The 16,039-nt window shown below is 55.4% G+C and overlaps 3 protein-coding genes across 4 annotated transcripts; 2 read left to right on the top strand and 1 right to left on the bottom strand.

Moving 5' to 3' along the window:
- Positions 2,750-7,877, top strand: MTCP1 (mature T-cell proliferation 1). 2 transcript variants are annotated; one of them, XM_021405989.1, is made up of 4 exons: positions 2,750-2,888; positions 2,990-3,160; positions 3,316-3,367; positions 7,740-7,877. In XM_021405989.1, exons 1-3 carry the CDS (start codon positions 2,781-2,783, stop codon positions 3,361-3,363), a joined length of 327 nt encoding a protein of 108 aa, XP_021261664.1. In that variant the 5' UTR covers positions 2,750-2,780; the 3' UTR covers positions 3,364-3,367; positions 7,740-7,877. The 2 variants fall into 2 exon arrangements, with proteins under 2 accessions (XP_021261664.1, XP_021261663.1); XM_021405988.1 differs by lacking the exon at positions 7,740-7,877 and adding an exon at positions 3,449-4,629.
- On the top strand, positions 3,492-9,270 carry CMC4 (C-X9-C motif containing 4). Its single transcript, XM_021405990.1, has 3 exons — positions 3,492-3,629; positions 4,559-4,626; positions 7,740-9,270. Exons 2-3 carry the CDS (start codon positions 4,569-4,571, stop codon positions 7,904-7,906), a joined length of 225 nt encoding a protein of 74 aa, XP_021261665.1. The 5' UTR covers positions 3,492-3,629; positions 4,559-4,568; the 3' UTR covers positions 7,907-9,270.
- On the bottom strand, positions 9,768-15,940 carry FUNDC2 (FUN14 domain containing 2). Its single transcript, XM_021405987.1, has 5 exons — positions 15,796-15,940; positions 15,318-15,468; positions 14,308-14,383; positions 13,278-13,412; positions 9,768-12,659 (listed from the first exon to the last, which is right to left on the bottom strand). The coding sequence occupies exons 1-5, from the start codon at positions 15,854-15,856 to the stop codon at positions 12,582-12,584; spliced, it is 501 nt and encodes a 166-aa protein (XP_021261662.1). The 5' UTR covers positions 15,857-15,940; the 3' UTR covers positions 9,768-12,581.

Genomic DNA, 16,039 nt, shown 5'->3' with positions numbered 1-16,039 from the left:
CCCCCGGTTCTCCCCCCCGCCGCGCTCCCGGCCCCCTCTCGTCTCCTTCGGATCCCGGTGAGCCGCGGTCCCGCGGGGTGCGGGGCGGCCCCGGGAGCGGCCTCCGCGGTTGAACCTCGGAACGTGCGCACTCCGAAAGCGAACGCAGCGCCTTCGTCACGGGACGCGCTCCTCCCGCTGCCACCCGCGCGCCGCTCCGCGCTCCGCACTCGGGGCCGTCCCAGCGCCGCGCTGCGGCCTGCGGGAGCGGGGGGAACGCGGGCACCGAGCGGGCTCCGGAGCCCCGACCCACGGCCCGGCACCGCCCGGGCTGCTGCGTGGTGCCGAGGGGAGCACCGAGTGCTGTCCAAGCATGACACTGCAGTCCTGCAGGGTCGGGTGCTGTGGGACGGTTGTTTGTAGGTGCAGGTTACGAATGGAGCGCTGGAAGGATCCGTTTATAGCACTTATTTGAAGTATCCGTGAGCTTTTTTTTTTCAGCCCTGCTTTCCTTCGGGCTCTTTTGTTGCTTTCTGATAAAATCAGCGAGAAAATAGGAATCGGAGATGTTTTTCCCTTGCTAAAGTTTCAGTGCGAATGTCCGGAGCTCCCATTTCCTCGCTGTGTTTGAGTTCAGAGAAGGCCCTGTCCTGCTCCAAACTGAGGGCGGTTTTGCCTGGTCTCCAGCTTTTACCTTTGGCTCTGGCGGCACACCCCGCACCTTCCCACTCTGACCCCGGAGCTGCGGAGTTTGGGGGAAGTTCGGGTCTGATTAGTGGGGCAAAGGCTGAAAAGAACAACGCGAACTGCTGCCCGTTCTGCTCCGGGTGCTCTGCATGAGACCTCACTCTGTCGGTCCGGTACCCATCGCTACCACCATGCGCGTGCACGATGAGCACAGACGTAGATGTTGTGCTGTAGTCCTCCTGCCTGCAGCTCAGCAAGCCTGGAGCAGGTTCGTGTCCGGACAGGAGAGGTTCCTTGCTGTAGGAGGTAGTGGTGTTCGCTTACTGAGTAATACTCTTCCACTGCTGAATCAGTGCTGAGCTGACGGTGTCTTCTTGTCCTGTAGAAATTTCAGCTTCAAACAGGGTACGAAAGCAAAGTTCTTTTGGGGCATGATGGAGCTTTTGGCATTTTGCCACAGAGTAGGAGAGTGTCCTGGCCAAATTCCAACCTGGGTAATTACATTCTGCTGACTGAAAATGAGCAGCGGCCGTTGCTGCCGTTCACTGCCGGGCAAAGCGGATAGCGCACACGGGTTTGAGTTTGTGAAGCAACTTAGGGTAAAGCAGAATGAGTCGGGCTTGCAGAAACATCACCGTAACCCTCGCAGCTCGTTCCTGAAGGCCTTGTGAGGCTTTGTCGGGCTGCTGTCACATTCCTGCCAATGCCAGCCGTCCTGCTGCTGGGGCACTGCTTGGGATGGCTGTAATGCATCACAGGACGGTCTCCAGAGCAGCGGTGCTCTTTGTAACACACCTCCACATTCCCACACGTCAAGCAAGGAAACAAACAGAACGGGAGAAAAAGAAATAATAAAAGAACGTTCCAGTCCTAAATTACAGTACCGTGACGGCGCTGTTCGGGCTGATGTGTGGTTGGTGTTTTGCTTTCAGAAAGGCTGAGTGACCCTTTGGTTCCAAGAGGTAGAGAACCGCTGGGGTACGGTATAGAAGGCAACGTGGAAGTGTGTTTCCTGTTCTGTCTGTACCCCAATGTATAACAATATTTTTCTCTCCCTTGACCTTCCCTGCTTTATTTTGTACCCAGATGTTCTTGCTTCTGTCTGAAATATGCCTTGTAACTTCACCCGTTTTCGGAAGATCACTGTGTTTCGCTGGGATAGGAATATTGCATCTGCTTCATATCAGGAAGATGTTACATGTATTGCAGCTTAATTCTGTTCTACTTTAAACCTAGATAAAGAATGAAGACTGTCCGTACCATTTTGATTACCTCTTCTAGGGTTCAAAGAGAGAATCATTTTCCCAGGCCTCCATTGGCTCATGGCTCAGCTTGATCTAACCGGTGTACAGACAAACTCACCGATAAACCAAAACCCCGGTGGGAAGAGCCACCTCAATGTCCCAAATTCCGTTCCTCCTGCCGATGTCGCTGGCTCTCGGTGAGCACCTTAAGTCTGAACCACGCAAAGTGACGAGAGCTGCTCAGGAGAAGCTCGCGTGTGAGTGGACCATGCTGCCGTGCTCGTAAGGGATGAGAGGAAGGACCCTGCACCATGACAGCGCCGCGAGTTCCGGATGCGAGAGCCGAGCGTATGGAGTCCCACGCTTTGTCTCCAGATTGATCTCCGTTCCCGTTAAGCTAATTTCACCTGTTGTCACGAGTTTTGCTTTTGGGATTTAGACCATCGTTAACCACAGAACTCCTGCCTCAATCACCTCTTTCTTTTTCTTCCTCCCCCCCCCCCCCCATCCCGGCCCGTTTTACACGAAGACTGTTAATAGGACTGTTAGTGGAATAAGCAAAGCCAATATTCACAGGGTTTAACCGTGCACCTACAGCACCTTTACCCCAGAATGCCTTACAAACGCCGCTCAGCACACGCCTCCCACTGTACAACTTGTCCAGAGACCTCCTTCCACCCGGCCATCACCTTAGTTTCCCAGAGCGACTTCTAGGGACGTTTCGGCGCGTAGCATCTCCCGCCGTAGGCCGGCCTCCCCCCGAGGTGCCTTTCGGGTCCGAGAGCTCTCCCCGCGGATGCCCTGGGAGCGAAGGAGCCCCGCTGCGTGCTGATGCCGCGCGCCTGACGGAGCACCGAGGAGTGACGGGGGATGGCTGAAGGAGGGCACGCCGGCGCTCCCCCCGTCCGGCTGTGGGTGCGACGCGTAGGTGTGTACTGCGATGAGCACCGCAAAACGTGGCTCGTGGCTGCGGAAGAGGCAAGTGTCCTTTGGGCTTCGCCGGGATTGTAGCTTTGCTGTGGCAGGTGCCTCTCCTGCGTTGCCAGTAACTGCCTCCTCTCTTTGTTACTTTCCACCAGGAGGAAGGTATGCTGAGGGCTCGGATCCAAAGAGTTCAGGTTCCCCTGGGTGAGGCGCTGCGACCCAGCCAGCTCCCCCCATCCCGGCTGCCTCACATGTGGCAGCTGTCCCAGGGTGAGCAGTACAGGGATAGTAACTCTCGCGTTTGGGAGATAGAGCACCATCTCATGGTAAGGATGGTGGCGACAATAGACCATAGTCATTCCTGTTTGTGAAGTCATTTGAGATCCTTGAGGGACGGCAGAGGACTGTTATTGTATTGAAGTCCAGTAGCTCTCAGCCACAGTAACTGCAGCCGTATTGAACTTTTCCTTGTCGCTTACAGCTCGGTGGTGTTGAAGAACTGCTGCTTAAACTCGTGCCTGGTGATTAATCTGGTACGTGGAGACATTACCCCTGCTTTGTACTGTGCTCTGTTTATTCCCCGTCATTCTTTAATATGAATTTTTGTCTTTCAGGAGCAGTGGCTCTAGGAAGATGTCCTTGTATGTTTTGTACAATAAATGATTCTCTCTCCACTGAAATGCGGCCACCCCTGAGGTGGAAGCAGTTAAGCAACACACAGCAACATCACATGAGTTTAGGACAGGCAGTGAAGAGGAGTATCGTGTCCAATTGAAACGTCAGGGGGAGTTCTAGGTAGGCAGAATGTAATTGCCCTAAGTGGAGCTTGGCCAGGATGCTGGATATAGGCCCTAGCCCTACCGAGAAGCGCTGTGGGGCAGGGGATGGGCAGGAGGCTGACGGCAGCCCCGGCCCCGGGCAGGGCTGAGCTGTGGCACTGTGGGAGCTGAAGCGCTGCGCTGCGTAGAGCCGCAGCGATGCTTTCCTTCCGAGCTCTCTCGCCCCGCTGCAGCTCCCCCCACTTTGGTTGTCTGTCGCTTTCTCACGAGATCCCGGTGCCGGGCGGGTGCCGCAGCTGCAGAAAGTCAAACTGATGTCTGCCTTCCGGGGATCTGATAATGGCAGAGCTGTTTCTTTTGGGAGAATCCCACGAGGATTTCTCCTGCGACAAAAAATTGCCCCTCGTTGTTTTTCCGGGACGCACGTAACGACGCTGTTCTGCTGTTTTTCCCAAATTCCTCCTCCAGATGCAGTTGCCTGGCTAACGCCAAACTCCGGGACGCACAGAGCTCGCTGAGAGGGCTCACGTTTTAGCGAAAGGTTTAGAGGCATAGAGCTGTTAAAAAAGAGCCGTGCTCGTGTGAGTCGTTGTTGGAATCTTTGTGCTTCCCAGTGGGAAAGGACACGCTTTGACCAGAGAAAAGGGAAAGGCCTTCAGGTGTAGCTCTGTAGAACTTCCCTGTGCTCATGGCCCGCGTTGGCGGCCTGCAGCCAGGCCCTGGGGTGCGCGGGGAGGCAGCTGGCAGGTCGCTCCCCGGGAGAGGAGTGCTGTGAGCGTTCTGTGTGTTGAGTGGGAGCGTGGGGAATCCCATCTGTTGGCAGCAGGTGCGTCCTGACCACCTGCGACAGGGAGGGAAGCCGGGAGCTCTTTGCTCAGAGGCAGTGTCTTGCCCCCTGCCTCCCCCAAATCTTATTTCTACAGTAACATTTTCCTGTCGTTTTAGTTCTCTGACCATGTCCAAGAAGGATCCCTGCCAGAAACAAGCCTGTGAAATACAGAAATGCTTGCAAGGTACCAGGCGTCATTTTGTCTTTTTGGTGTCTTGAGTTCTGGTGGAACTGAGTGCTTCCCACATCCCCCCCTGTTCTCCTTTCACCTTGAGGAGGAAGCAAGCAAGCACACGAGTGTGACCTGACCGCAAAGCCAACAAAATTGCAGCGACTCGTTTCCAAACAATTCCTTTGTGCTTGATTGTAAGGAGCCAGACACCGCGAGCACAAAACGGAGCGTTCCTCCCAGCAGTGTGCTTTCCCAAGCTGAGCGTTCTCCGTGCCGTAGCGAGAGCCTGCGTGTAGTCTCGGGACCGAGCTGTAGGCGGGGGGAGCCAGACGCCGTGTGAGCTGCGGCGGAGTGGGAGGTGAGGCCGTGGGTGGATTGTGTGAGGACACACAGAGCCGGGAGCTCCGGGCACACCCCGGGAGCTGCTCGCAGAACGCCTGCAGGATCAGGCCTAGGGGTAGCAGGTGGACTGAGGGCCTCTTGGAGGCCTTGCACAGCTGTTTTGTGTTAGCTGAGATGGGGGGAAAAGGGAGGTGATGTGATGACGTGCTTCGGGAGCCTGAGCTGGGGAAGGCAGGTTGGTTACTTGCAGTGATAAAATATACTTTTTAAAAAATATAGTTGTTTCAAATGGGGCGATTAAGAGAAGCTGTTCCTGTGCACCCAGGCAGCTCAGCCGCACCGGGAGGAGCCCTGCGCCTGCGCTGGGCTTTGCTGGAGGGCGACTGGCTGTGAGCCCAGGGCAGAGGGGCCAGAGGGTGACAGCGCTGCTAGCAGCACTGGGCACGTTAGGCAAAATGGAGCAGAGGGATGGCTTTGCTGCCTGCAGCAAGTGTCGTGGTTGCAACGAGTGCAGTAACAGCGCCCGATGGCTGGGGAACGGCGTGGGAGGAGGAGCAGTGGGGAGAAGCAGGGAGCAGCAGCTGTCAGTGAGGTGGATGTCTGTGTTGCCCAGGATTGGTTTTTGGAAGCTGTGTTCAGCTCGAAGGAAGGGCTCCAATAATCCCCTCCGTGCTTCCCCGGCTCTTGTAAACATGCTGCTTGCTTTGCTTTTGGTATTTGGCCCTCTTCTGGTCCCATTGTGACAGTGCTGTTTTCATAACATTGACGGAGGTTATTCCGAGTGTTGTGGGTTTGTGTACAGATGTGATCGGAATGGCTCGGTGTTAGCGAGGAGGCTTTTCCCCTGCTGTGTGCACACCCCGCTGCCCCACCACTTCTGTGGGCAGCATCGTGGAGTGCTGGTGTTTGTGCTGTGATCCTGCCCGAGTCGCACAGATGAAGCAGCTGAGTTTACAGCAAAGCAGTTTTTTTTTCCTGCAAGAATTAATGCAGTAGAGGAAATAAAGCAGAGCCTGTAGTGACCAGCGCGCACGGATGGTGCAGAGGAGGAGGGCAGGAGCAGGGAGGTGCAGCTTCTCAAAGCCGTTTTGCAGCGGGTCGTTGTTTCAAAAGATGTTGCCTGCTTCCTCTGTGAGACTGAATGCCCACCGTAAACCATAAACCTGTTCTGTGCTTTGCCATCCGTTGTACGAGTAACCCCTGTGCTTTTCAGGAGTGATCCCTGATGGGTGGCGGGGTGTAGTTGTAGAAACAGAGCTGCGCAGGGATGGTTAGGAGAACCCTTGGAGCTTGTGTGGTAGGAGCACGATGGCGGGGAGGTGTGAGCTCTCCTTCCCAAGGGCCACCATGCCTCCTGGGCTGCCAGCTTCCTCCTGAACCCCTGGAGCAGCTGGGGCTTTGAGCAGTGGCTGGAGCTGAAGGCGTCCTTCCCAAGGGACCAGCTCTGTTGGCCCTGCTTTCCGAGGGCTGGGCAGAAGCCCTGGTGGGGCTGAGCCCCCGCTGTTGCAGCTCAGTCACGATGGGGTGGGCACGGAGTCCCAAGCCCCGCTGCTGTCGGAAGCTCAGAGCGCTGTGGGGGAGCAGGGCCAGCCAGGTCCCCTTGTACAAAGCAGTGACATCACTGCAGCCTTTTCCTTGGGGTGCCCCTGTGCTTGCATTTCACATCCAGCCCGCAGCCCAGCTGGGGCGTTGGGAGCCCTGTGACCAGAGCAGGCTGCTTTGCCTGTTGGCCGCACGGCGTTCACTGCCTTTCTGGGCTCGGCCGTGGGCGCTGTATTTGTCTCACTGAGGGCTGCTATCGTTCTTTTTGGTCCTTAAAAACCAGCAGTGGGGGTCAGTGCAGCCACACGGGGCCGTGCAGTTTGCCTATGGCAGATGCAGGCTCTGCACGCATGGCCCATCCCTGGCAGGGCGAGCCACCGGCGCTGCCCTTGGCGAGACTGCAAAGTAGCAGAGATGCACGATGCCACCGGGCAAGGAGCAGGGGGTGCTGCACAGAGCACCTGTGGCTGCAGCACCCAGACCCAGCATCTCACTGAGCCCGAAACAAAGGCAGAGTCACCCCCAGGACAGGGCTGGCAGTTCGTCCCGTCTCGTAGCATCCGAGATCAGGCTCTTGGGAAGGAAAAGGAGAGACAAAGGCACTGAGAAGTGGCTGAGGGCCTCCCCGTGCTGGAGGTAGGAGCTCAGAGCAGAGGGGCTCCCGTTGCTGCCTCGCTTGCCGGCAGCGGGATGGTTTCCTGCGAGCGCTGCGCTGTGCGGAGCCGCATCCTGCCCGCAGCGGGCTGCTGGTGGGAGGGCTGCAGCCACACGCCCCACCCCTTCCTCTCCCGGCCCTACAGGGATGGCTTGTGCACTTGTCCCCATTTATAACAACTCCTCTTTGCGAGCTCTTCATTATCCCGCTGTACACCTCGCAGCGATGAGGCAGCTGGGTGGAAGCGCCCGGATCACACCATCCCGCTTCAAAGCGCTCGGGTTAAAAGGGCAGGGAGCAAAGGGCAGCAGGTCGGGGAACCTCATTCCTGCTGTAGCGGCGCGATGGCTGCAACACCGGGGAAATGAAGGTGCCCCCAACCCCCAGCAGCAAGGCTGAGAGCAGCCTGCACAGCTGACAGCACAGGGAGGCTGGTTCATAGAGCAGAGGAAGTGGTGAAGGGCCGCTAAGCAGAGCGTGCTTTTCAGAGCAGGGCAGCACCCAGCATCCCAGGGCTAAGCGCATCCCCTCGGGGAACAGAACCAGTTCTCCCGTGTGGACTCGTTGTCTCCTTCTTATTTTCCAGCGAACAACTACATGGAGTCTAAGTGTGAAGCCGTGCTGCGAGAGATGAGGAAGTGCTGCGCCCGCTACCCCGAGGGCAGATCCATCTGTTGTTCAGGTTTTGAGAAAGAAGAGAGAGAAAAGCGTAAAGCTGCTGCAGAAGGAATTCCCCCACCACCACCTCAGTAATACAAAGCAGCCCCAGCAGGTGCCAGAGCACGGACTCGCCTGCGGAGCTCACGCGTGTGTTTTTGAGCCTTCCCTAGACTTTCTGGAAAGCCAGAGGGCTCCTAGAACACACCCCCCCCGTGCACCAAAAAGCATAATGCAGTACCAAGAGATGGCCTGGTTGCAGGACTTTATTTTCTGTACCAAAACATCATCCACGTTGTCTTTGCGTTGCATCTGTGTCTGTGAAAAATCCATTCGGTGTGTTTAGAAATGCTTACCTTACTCTAACCCACCCTTGCTCTCAGAATGGAGGGCTGGAACCGAGTTACTCTGGCTTCTGGAGGGGGAGGTACAGGAAATGTGCTCTTAAGAGTGAGTCTAAGCGTGACACATGAAACCAAGTCCATTTTGACACAGCAGAGGTCTCGCTGCCGGCGGGCAGCGGTTCCAGGCAACCTTCACCTGTCCAGTGGTTCAAGCTCAAGAATGGGAATCAGGTCTGGGGTTTGTTCCTAGGTCTTGTATAGCTCACGGTGACCGCGCGTCACTCTGCCTAAGTGCCTCACTTCCCCACTGGACAGAGTTCCCATTCCTTTCTATTGGAATCGCCTACACGCTGCTATCTGCATGACAATGAAGATGTTACAGGAACATTATTTCAGGGATTGCTACAGGAGTAGGATTTTATTTCATTTTATTTTTTAAAAAAAGAAAAGCAATATTCGTTTGGAAATCCTGACTGTTGATATAAAATTTATAAATTTCTGTATAATTGAAGACCTTTAAGCAATATGTTACGAACCCGGCGTACCTCGGTGCGCTGGGACCCAGAGGCCTATCGCAAAGCCCTGGGCTAGATCCAAGAACTGATTTAGGTGCCACCTCTGAACACGCAGTCGTAGGCACCCTCTGTCAGTACAGCACTTCAGACTCACACACACACACACACACACAACCCGTCTGTGTCTGGACCCCAGGGAGAGATGGCTCTTCACGAACTCTCACCTGTGCAGCAGAATTTCCTGTGTCCTGTAGGAAGAGCTCGGTAGGTCAGGTTCCTGCATCGCCCTTCAGAGCTGCCTCTGTCTCTCCGTCCACTGTAGCAGGAGTCCAGGCACCTCAGTGGGTGCCAAGTCCATTGCAGGGCCCAGGCACCGAAATACCAGACTTCGAACCCACTAGGCTCCTAACTCTGTCATTAGATCTAGCCGTAAAGGACTTTTGTGCTGTGATAATTAACTACAAAAAAAAAAAATACAGCTTCTATAAACAGACCACTGTAGTCTAGGCACAATAGCTGAGTGTATTGAAGCCTAGAACGGCAAACCATCCGTACTCGCTGCTCTGAGATACCATAACACGAAATAAACGACTGGAACAAATGGCAGTCTGAGTGTGGTTGTTTACTGGGAGCACGACGCAGCTGGAAGCCGGGCAGCTTGGCTGCTGCTCGCCGTGCACAGCGACCCGTGATCTCATCGGGTTTGAAATAGAAGCTGCCCGGTATTTTTATAACCGGGACTCGGGCTCAGATTAATTCACGGCTCGCTCTGCCCTCCCACCCCCACCAGAAGTGACCGTAAGGACAACATGGGGGTGACGGGGCAGGCGGCGCTCTTGAAAAGTAGAGGAAAAGGATGACAACGCTGAGAAGCAGCTCAGACATTTCACAAGTGGCTCATTTTTCCCCTCTTGCCCTATCTGAGTGGGAAGAAAATCACTGATACACGTCAGAGTTGTCCAGGTTTCTGCTGCACCCTTTTAAAGGAAACCTTTGTCTCCGTGCCCAGTTCTACTCAGGTGGAACGAACTTGCTCAGCCGTGAGGGCGAGATGAAGGCACGCCGGGTCCCGAGGAGTCAGCACACCTCACACAGACGTTAAAGCAAAACCGTTTAATAAAATATCACTTCAACAAGCATTTACATATCATATATAAAAAGACTTTAAAAAGCCTAGTGTGTTTTCGACCTTCTTGTACTGGTACGGATGCCAGAAGTGGCTGACACAAGAACAGAAGGGACGCGTGTGTCGGAGGGGTGAGGGGGGAATCCCTCACCTTGGCACCTGCAACAACAAAAACGTGTCCCCAGGGGCTGATGCGGCACCAGAACTCCCAGCGTGGGCACGCAGCATCCACCACCACCAGCCACGAGTCTGACGCTGGCACAGCAGAAAGATGGGCCAGCTCCCAACGTCCACTCCCTGCCCACCCAGCACGGATCTGCCCCAGCTACTCTCTGCCCCTTGCAGCAGCTACCGGGATGTCCTGGCTCCCTCTCTGGGCCATTCCTCTCTGCAGCAGGAAGGCAGGACCCCGTGGAGCAGCACCCAGTACCTCCCAGCCCGGGCAGACAGCGCCTGACCCGAAGCTGAAGGGCAGCCCTACGGTTTGTTAATGATTTACCTTCGATTTTGTCACTGGAAAAAGGTTTGTGAAGAACACTGCATACCAGCTGGGTTACTCAGCACACCGGGCAGAGGGAAGCAACACTTTCCCTACAGGAACAAGAGATCCCCTGCGATACCAATGTGTTAATTCACGCACATTCAGCTACGCAGGTTTCCTATAGAAACCTGTTTGTTTTTTTTTTTTTGTCACTCCACTCCCAAACATGAATTTATTGAGGACCTATCTGCTGCATCACATCACTCCTGCAGCCCCTGATGGCTTTCCTAAGAGTCATCATCAAAAGGATGCGAGCCCAGCTGCTCCTAACATGGCCAGAGAGAAGGGAGAAGAGGAGCAAAGACACCAACTTCTGCTTCCTGATCACTTTCAGCATGAGAAAAACCTCATCTAAATTGAAGTGCTGCCACAATGACACTTCAACCCGAGGTGGAACAAAGCTACCAGCTGTCAGCGCTAATCCCAAAACCTCTGGTGACTGAACCCACAGGTCCAGCCCTCCCAGCAGCTCTCAGGGGACGAGTCCCCATTCTACCCACACCAAGAGCCAGCTGTGTACACTCAGAGTGGCATCACACAACACAGGAGATGGGCTGCAGCCACCGAGCAGCGCGTCCTGCTCACCCGCACACATCACTGTTCTCCAGCGTGCTCCCTGTGAACGGTGTGCTGACACTCACTTAAAAAACGTCCTGGGGAAGAACACCTACTTGTAGTTGTACCTGCTGAAGAATAACCGTCAGGGTGACATCCAAGTCCCCACACTCTGCAAAGTGCTAATGCCAACCCAGCATGGCCGTTGCAGAACACCTCCGAAATATAAATACAGATTTATTTCATTTTTCTTGTGGGTTGGAGTTCTGCTCTGCACACGACTGCGCTGGGACAGAGCTCCCAAGAACAGCAGAGCTCTGCACCTCGGCCACCTCCTCACCTGCTGAAGGCTACGGCTGTCAGGAATATCCAAGGGGATGAAGCACACAGCTTTTTTTTGTGTGAAAACAGTAAATTCAGAGAAGGAAGGAACATAACCTGGATGAAGAGCATGGAAACTGTCTACTCCCACAGAGGCATACCCTGGTTTTCCCAGAGTTTTTATCATTTAGGCCTAAGCACATTGTTTCTTTGAAGTGGAAAGGAAGGCCAGAGATTGTGCTCAAAGCAGCTCTAACTGGATTTCAAATCCTCCCCCCTCCACTCTAATGGAGCTGGCACAAAGGATCCTGGACCAGTACAACGTACCCTAAACAGGGATGCAATTCCTACCTGCAATCCCACCCCATGTAGATACAGCTTTAAGAGCATCAACTTCAAAGCAGCCAGAGAAGGTCACGGCAGACCTAGAAACATTGCTCTGAGCCCCAAGGTGGTTTACAGTAAGTGGCACAGCAGAAATACACGCTGCCCGTGCCAGCCAGCCTGCCACAGGCAGGGGAGCACCCTGGGACCAGCCCACCACAAGAAGAGAGCACCTCAGCACTCCTCAGAAGCTGGCAGCTAGTGACTGAGCAAGGTGCTCTGCAGAGCAGGAAGCTGGGTGACTTTCAGAATGCAACACGGAGAGGGCCTGGAGAGCCACACGCTGTGCTCAGTTTCCATCAGCAGCACCAGAGCTGCACTTCCAGTAAGGGCTATAAATAACAGCAGAGGGAAAGCCAAACAGCCACCTATGTGTAGTGCAGTGGTAGGGGGTGGGCAGAGAACCTCTGCTGCCACACAAAGCATGAACGTGCTCCTTACCCACCTGCCTCAGGCACAGCCCACGCTGTCCCCCAGCACCTCTGTAGCCACACCAGGACAGCCAAGCACATCTGCACTTCATACATGAGCTCAGGACAGATGGAAGCACACATTTTCCAGGGACCAGGGCAGAGAAAGTGCAAGCTAAATAGCAGTGAAGAGCTGACAGCTGTTGAACACACATACTGGCAGACAAATGTACAGGTCCCTGGCACCTGGGAAGAAGTATGTTTAACAGATTTCTCTGCCACTACATGTTTATGAGGCTGCAACTCATCCGAGAACTTGGGGCTAGGCATATTCAGTGGGGAAAGGAATCACTATGATACATTGAAGTCAAAAGCTTTCAGGCCAGTACAGCACCCAAACAGCTCAGACAGGTAAAAGTTGGAAATAAAAAGCAGCGTTGTAAGAAATAAGGGTTGGAACCTGTGAGCATAGGGCCTGAACCTGCTGGAAACTACCACTGACTTCTATGTTAGAGGGAACAGAAGGAGAAGAGGACAGGGGAGGCTGGGCATGATGGGAGAGCCGACTGTAGATCCTAGGAAGCCATTCCAAGCAGAAATCCACCAGCAAAACCTCCAGTCAGGATAACATTCTTCTTCAGAAATATGATCACCTAAGAATGGGAGAGAAGAGCCAAGAGTGTTCCCCAACAGCAGCAGTTTCTCATCCACCCTCCCCCTACTAAGGCATCTCTCAGGCTGTTCTCTGAGGTGGGTAATGCTTGGAGAACGGCCACTGCTCAGCCCCAGCAAAGTAGCCCCCCCAAGCTCCCTGCTGTACATACAGCTCCTGAGCTGTGACACAGCCCCGGCACAGCCCATGCCCTCCAACAGCTGTCACAGCCAGAGCCCACATACTCCCCACATCAGACACCTGAGGCTCTGCCACAGCCAGCACACTGTGACAACGGCAGAAGGGGCTGCTGGACCACGGTATGGCAGAGCCCAGAGCAACCAGGCCACTCTGCTGCCAGATCTGCTAAGCTTTCCCTCCCAGACAGAGCAGAAGCTTCTTGAGCCTCCCTCCCCACCCCTGCAATCCCAGCACATTTTTTCCAACATGGTGAGATGGCATCATGCCTAGATGCCTCCAATACTGTTTGCCATCTCACCAGTTTTGCTTTTACACAAGCACTCCCCCTTGGCATGTGCATAAGAGCCCAGGAGTCCATCCTGTTTCCTTCTGTCCCTCCATCAGGATACCTGCACACAGCCTGGAAGAGTTATCTCACCTCATCCACTTTGCTTTTCACTTCTGGAGACATTTTGTTGCTGCTGCTGTGAAATTTCAGCTGCTGCTTGGCTTTGTTCACGTCGCGTTCTACGAGCTTCCAGTCAACTTTGATGTATCCCGTGTGGTTTGCAATCTAGGATTTTGAGGGGTGAAAAGAAAGAGCCTGAAGTGAAGTTCTGGCTGAACAGAACCCCCCCTTGCCCTTCCCACACCCTGGACCAGGAGGCTGAGAGAGGATGAGCACACAAGCTTAAACAGCGGCCAAAGCACCACCCCTGTGGTTATATTAACTGTCCTGCAACATCTGCCTCCCTCAGTAATCCCCTCGAAGAAGGGCACACTGCAGCTTAGCCCGTTTCAGCCCCTCCTCTAATGCAAAGCTGACACCCCCTCCCCCTCACAACTGCCACGTCCGCTGCTGGGTCACTCTGCAGCTCTCCTGCTGCCGCGGGTGGACTCTGCTATTAATAGCTCGTTCCTCCCTAAGTATTTTATCTGGTCAGGATGATTCAACGGTGAAGCCCTCCGGGCTCAGAGCAAGCTTTGGGCTTTCAGCAGAACAAGCAGAACAGGAAGAGGGAGATGGAGCACCTTGGGAGCAAACAACCAAAGGTTGCTGAGCGAGCCTCCTGTGGGAGGTCCAAGCTGCATTTCAGGATCCGAGAGGTTCCCCTCAGTTCCAGAGCTCTTAAGAGACCAGGAGGAGGACAGAGAGAGAGTTTCTCTCCTCTTCCTCAGCACATTACAAAGAGCCTCATCTGTTTTAGCCTGACTCCTCAAGTAGCGTATCACAGCCACAACCAAACATTCTAATTAACTTCATAAGCAGCATCTGAGCACAGCTCCAGTTCTAACACGCTTTGCTTATAGTACTTGTGGGAATGGGGCTGCTGTGTGTGCCAAGGAATGTGTGCTCACGGCATCTGGAGCTGTGCAGAGCTGCTGGCAGAGTAGGGAATGGACCCCACACGTCCCAACAAGCAGCCATCAGACACAACCCTTCCACTCTACCAACACTTCATACCCACCTGAAGCAGGAAAAAGCCGCCTCCCACGGCTGTTGCTGCCAGCTTTCCGACTTTCTGGAAGATGAAGCCAGTACACCTGAAAACCAACAAGGATCCAGTGAGAACAGGACACCACTCACACCAGTCAGCACGCAGCCCACAGAGCTCAGGGCTCAGAGACAGCCTGACAGCACACGAAAGCCACACACATGCAAACGGAGAAAAAGAGAAAGAATTTGTGCCCGGCCAAGTGCGATGCTTTACATCTTTTTGCTTCCCACTATGGCATTTCAGGCTTTCACAGTTTTGATTCTTCTCTCTTCAGCACCAGTGCTCTCCCAAAAGCTAACTGCAAACACGTGATTTAACCAAAAGCAACACGTGATTTTGGCGGGGTACTTTTTGTTTTTTTGACTAGCCTCATCTCCAAAACGAAACCTGGCAGCACGCCTGCTGCTGCTCCACAGAAGAGCACAGAAAGCAAATCACAAGGCCACAGCTTCTTTGTTGCCCAAACAACTTTTACTTTTCATTTCTCAAATGAGAAACTGCTGCCAACAGCAGTGGTTCAAGGTTGCAAAGTCTCAGGCTGCAGCAGGCAGCACCCCACCACTCAGAGCTGTGCACACTGTGTCACCCAAAGCAGCCTTTGCTTTGACCACAGTTTCCCCGTCAATACTGCACAACAACACAGCAACCCGCTCTTACCCATTTCTGAACGGACACGCTTGGTGAAGTTACCCGAGAAGTTGCTAGCTTGGATTTGTTATGATCTGTCACACGCTTCTACACGGTTATCTCTGCATCACATGAAGGCAGGGGCAACGAGATGCTGCGAGCACAGCCACAAGCCTCAGAGCGCCCTGGACCCCGTGCAGGCAGTGTGCCCACAGCACCGGTGTGTGCAGCACAGACAGCTCCCCCAAGAGAGGCTCTGGTGCAGACTCCCGACGCACACCCAGCCCTCGGGGAGAACGTTACCCCTGCTCCAAGAGCGAGGACTGCCCGGCCCAGCCCGAGCTGCCACTCACCATCCCGTCACCCCTCCGATCACCAGCTGCGTGGCCACGTTGTACTTCTCAGCGCTCGACCCGGAGCTGGGGGCAAAGACCTTCTTCCACCAGGGCCGGCTCTTGGCGTACTCGGCCAGGTCCAGCACGTTGAAGGCGTCCTCCTTCCTTCCTGCGGGCGGGCACGGAGCTGAACGCCGGTGCTGCCGGCAGGAGCCTGCCTCACACCCGGCCCAGGCCTCACCCCGCCCGCGGCCCCCGGGCCGCTCCCGCGCTCCGGGCCCCTGAGGGAGAGCGGCGGGGTTCCAGGCCCGGCTCACTCAGCGCGCGCAGGCGCAGGCCTCAACGCCCGCCCGAGACGTTGCCCATGGAAACGGCGCCGCGTAGGCCCCGCGGCTCGCAGGGAACGCCGAACCGGACCGCCCGGACCGCCCAGCCGCCGGGATACGGGACCGGGAGGGGCCGCCCCGGCGGGACGAAGCCCGGCACCCCCACCCACCTCCGCCCGACGCAGCCATGGCGCCGCTCCCCTCCGCCGCCGGGCCGGCCTCACCGCGCATGCGCGGGCAACGCCCCCTTACGACGCCCGCTCTGCATAGCCACGCCTCCTCGCGTAGCCCCGCCCATACCGTGGCCCCGCCCACCCGCCGGTCCCGCGCGTTTGGAGGGGCGTGCCCGCATGGACCGGTAACGCGTGGCCGTGGCGTGGATGCGCGGGCACGGCAGCGTGAGGGGACACAGCT

This window comes from Numida meleagris, chromosome 8 (genome assembly GCF_002078875.1).
Source record: "Numida meleagris isolate 19003 breed g44 Domestic line chromosome 8, NumMel1.0, whole genome shotgun sequence".
NCBI lineage: Eukaryota > Metazoa > Chordata > Aves > Galliformes > Numididae > Numida > Numida meleagris.
Note: the sequence above shows the minus strand (reverse complement) of the source record. Positions and strands in the feature narration are given on the sequence as shown.

Coding starts and splice junctions, on each gene's coding strand:
- MTCP1 (XM_021405989.1), top strand. CDS start 2,781: ATGGCTGAAGGAGGGCACGCCGGCGCTCCCCCCGTCCGGCTGTGGGTG. Junction 2,889..2,989: donor GGCTCGTGGCTGCGGAAGAG/GCAAGTGTCCTT, acceptor ACTTTCCACCAG/GAGGAAGGTATGCTGAGGGC. Junction 3,161..3,315: donor AGATAGAGCACCATCTCATG/GTAAGGATGGTG, acceptor TGTCGCTTACAG/CTCGGTGGTGTTGAAGAACT.
- CMC4 (XM_021405990.1), top strand. CDS start 4,569: ATGTCCAAGAAGGATCCCTGCCAGAAACAAGCCTGTGAAATACAGAAA. Junction 4,627..7,739: donor AATACAGAAATGCTTGCAAG/GTACCAGGCGTC, acceptor CTTATTTTCCAG/CGAACAACTACATGGAGTCT.
- FUNDC2 (XM_021405987.1), bottom strand. CDS start 15,856: ATGCGCGGTGAGGCCGGCCCGGCGGCGGAGGGGAGCGGCGCCATGGCT. Junction 15,469..15,795: donor CATGGCTGCGTCGGGCGGAG/GTGGGTGGGGGT, acceptor GCCCGCCCGCAG/GAAGGAAGGAGGACGCCTTC. Junction 13,413..14,307: donor GCGGCTTTTTCCTGCTTCAG/GTGGGTATGAAG, acceptor TCAAAATCCTAG/ATTGCAAACCACACGGGATA.